At 80.0% G+C, this 2500-nt stretch overlaps 2 protein-coding genes and 1 non-coding gene across 3 annotated transcripts in view; 2 read left to right on the forward strand and 1 right to left on the reverse strand.

Annotated features, from left to right (window-relative positions):
- Positions 1–111, reverse strand: part of LOC135286423 (5.8S ribosomal RNA) — a 153-nt gene extending 42 nt beyond the window's left edge. Inside the window, exon 1 of the ribosomal RNA XR_010350745.1 lies at positions 1–111. This exon is cut by the window's left edge and continues 42 nt beyond it. This is a non-coding gene — a ribosomal RNA (5.8S ribosomal RNA).
- Positions 1–1651, forward strand: part of LOC135286308 (collagen alpha-1(I) chain-like) — a 2897-nt gene extending 1246 nt beyond the window's left edge. Inside the window, exon 3 of the mRNA XM_064399423.1 lies at positions 334–1651. Within this exon, the coding sequence (XP_064255493.1) occupies positions 334–1651 (1318 nt within the window). The remainder of the gene's footprint in view (positions 1–333) is intronic.
- A 125-nt stretch (positions 1652–1776) lies between these two features.
- The window catches only part of LOC135286309 (collagen alpha-1(I) chain-like), a 4444-nt gene continuing 3720 nt past the window's right edge, over positions 1777–2500 (forward strand). Inside the window, exon 1 of the mRNA XM_064399424.1 lies at positions 1777–2500. This exon is cut by the window's right edge and continues 480 nt beyond it. Within this exon, the coding sequence (XP_064255494.1) occupies positions 1777–2500 (724 nt within the window).

Raw genomic sequence — 2500 nt, forward strand, 5'->3', positions numbered from 1 at the left:
CAAGTGCGTTCGAAGTGTCGATGATCAATGTGTCCTGCAATTCACATTAATTCTCGCAGCTAGCTGCGTTCTTCATCGACGCACGAGCCGAGTGATCCACCGCTAAGAGTTGTCTGGCTTTCGGCACCGACCCCGCACGCGCGGAGGGGCCGGGACCGCTCACGCCGAGCGGCCCCTTTCTCTTGCGCCGAGGACGCGCGGGCGCGCGGCCTGGCTTCGACCGTACGAGCACAAACAAACGGAGGAAAAAAAAAAAAAAAGGCCCACGGAACGCTCCGAAGGCCGGCGAAAAGGCGGGGGGACCCGCGCCCCCGACCGCCTCCCCCCGCAAAGGGAGACGCCGCCTCGTGTGCCGTTCTTCGGAGGCGGCCCAGGCGCCCGGGCTCGGCCCGGCCTCCGCGCGGAGGGCCAGCACGGCGCGCGACGGACCGCGGGGGGCACGGCGGCCCGCCCGACCTCGATTGCACGGGACGACACACACGCACACGCGGCCGGGGGCACGACGGCCGTCGGCCCCCGCACGCGCCGGCTCCCCTTCGCCGCGCCGCGGCGCGGCCGGCTCTCCCCAGCGGCCTTGCAACGCTCGAGACGGCACGCGCCGACGACCGCACCGCCGGCGCGCCCCCCGCGGGAACCGCTCCCGTCGGAAAGGCCAGCGACCGGCGGCCGCACCCCGTCGCCGGTGCCGGAGGCGGACGCCACCGAGACCCGAGCCGGCGCCGCGGGTGCCCGAGGCCGGCCGGGCGGCGGACCCGCCGCCGCCGCGGCCGCCCTGCCGGGCCCACCGCAGCCGCGTCGCGCCGTCGGGGCCCCTTCCCCCGGGCACGCGCCCGGCGGAAGGCGTACGGCGCCGAGCCGGGGGGCAACGCCCGCTCGCCGCGCTCCCACGCGGAGACCGGGCGGGGAAGCGCCCCCGCGGCTGCCCGCACGCCCTCCCTTCGGCCCACACGCGGCCGGGAAGGGCGACGGGAACGCGACGGGTGAGGCCCGGGCCGGGACGGCCGACGGCGCCGGAGGGCGCCGCCCGGCAGGCCGCCCCCGCCCCCCCGGGCGGGAGGGGGGGACACTCGCCGAGCGGCGACGCCGCCGCTCGGCACGGGGCCGCCCGCGCTCGCGGGCCTCCGCCGACGGAGGCACCGCCGAGCGCTCGCCCCAGACGGGGTGCGTCCGGCGGACGGCGCCGCCGGTGCGTTCGAGGAGAAGGCCGTCGAGGGGAGAGGCACGGCCGCGCCAAGGAGAGAGCGGCCAAGGAGAGAGCGCGGCGGGCGCCGGCGGCCGCAACCCCGCGGCTGAGGAAAGGCAGAGAGCGCGCGCTCTCTGCCGGCATCGCCCCGGTTTCGAGGGGAGCGGGTCGGCCGGCCCGCGGCACGACCACGCGCCGCGGCCTCTCCGCCGAGGCCGGGCCGCAGAGAGGGGGGGGCAGGGCGCCCCCTCCCCGGCGCGGCGCGGTTACCCGCCGCCCGCGCGCGCGGCGGAGACGACGGCGGCGGCGGGCGCGCGGCCGGTGGCAACGGACACCACCGCAGGGGATCGGCGGGAGCGGCTCCCCACCCCTCAGTGGCGCCGCGCCACCCGCCCGGCGCACGCCTGCCCGCCGCCGGCACCGCCGCCGCCGCCGCGGCGGGGCGCGCCGAGCCGCCCGAGTCTTTAAACCGCCGCCCGGCCCGGCGGGCCCCTTTCGGCCCCCGCGGCGTTTGACGACGCCGAGGGAACCTGGGGACCCGCCGAGGCGCGGAGCGCTAGGTACCTGGCCCTGGGGCGAGGGAGACGACCTGCATGGCCCCGCCGGGGTGCCTCTCCCGCTGCCGCCCTCGGGGGAGCGTCCACCGGCGGGGGCGCGCCCGACATCTGCCGCCACCACCGCGGCGTCCTTCTCGGGGCCCGGGGTCTCCCTCAGTAGCCCGGCGCTGCGCCCGAGAGGACGACCGCGGCTCGGGCCGCCCCGCCGGCGCGGAGACGCGGCCCGACCACCGAGCACGCTCGGCCGACCCCGCCGGGAGGCCGCGGCGCCGGCGACGGGACGACCGAAGCCGCCACCCGCCGCCGCCGCCGCCGCACCAGCCCGGCGGCGGGTCGCACGCGAGGGGAGCGCGCACGCGCCCCGGAACGCCCGGGGGCTCGGCCCTTGGAGTTCCTCCGCTGCGCGAGGGGCCGCTGGGCCCGAGAGCGGGATTTCGCCGGCCGGCGAAAGGCCCGCTCCCCGGTGCGGGAAGGGCCGGAGGAGCCGCCTCCTCCGGGCCCCGAAGGCGGCCTCGCCACCCGGTCCCTCGCCGGTCGCCATCGGCCGCCGACGAGTGCGACGGCCGGACGGCCGGCCGTCGCTCGACGGGCGAAGGAGCGAGGGCGGGGGCCGGCGCGCCTCCGGGAGGGGCCGTGCCGAGCACCCCTCCCTCCCGGCACCCGGGCGGCTCTCGCGCACCGAGAGGAGAGAGCCGGGCTCGGGCGCCCCGCGTGCGCACCGGCGACCGGCGTTCGGCGGCGCCGGCCGCGGCGGCCGAAG

Source organism: Passer domesticus, chromosome 26 (assembly GCF_036417665.1).
Source record: "Passer domesticus isolate bPasDom1 chromosome 26, bPasDom1.hap1, whole genome shotgun sequence".
Classification (NCBI taxonomy): domain Eukaryota; kingdom Metazoa; phylum Chordata; class Aves; order Passeriformes; family Passeridae; genus Passer; species Passer domesticus.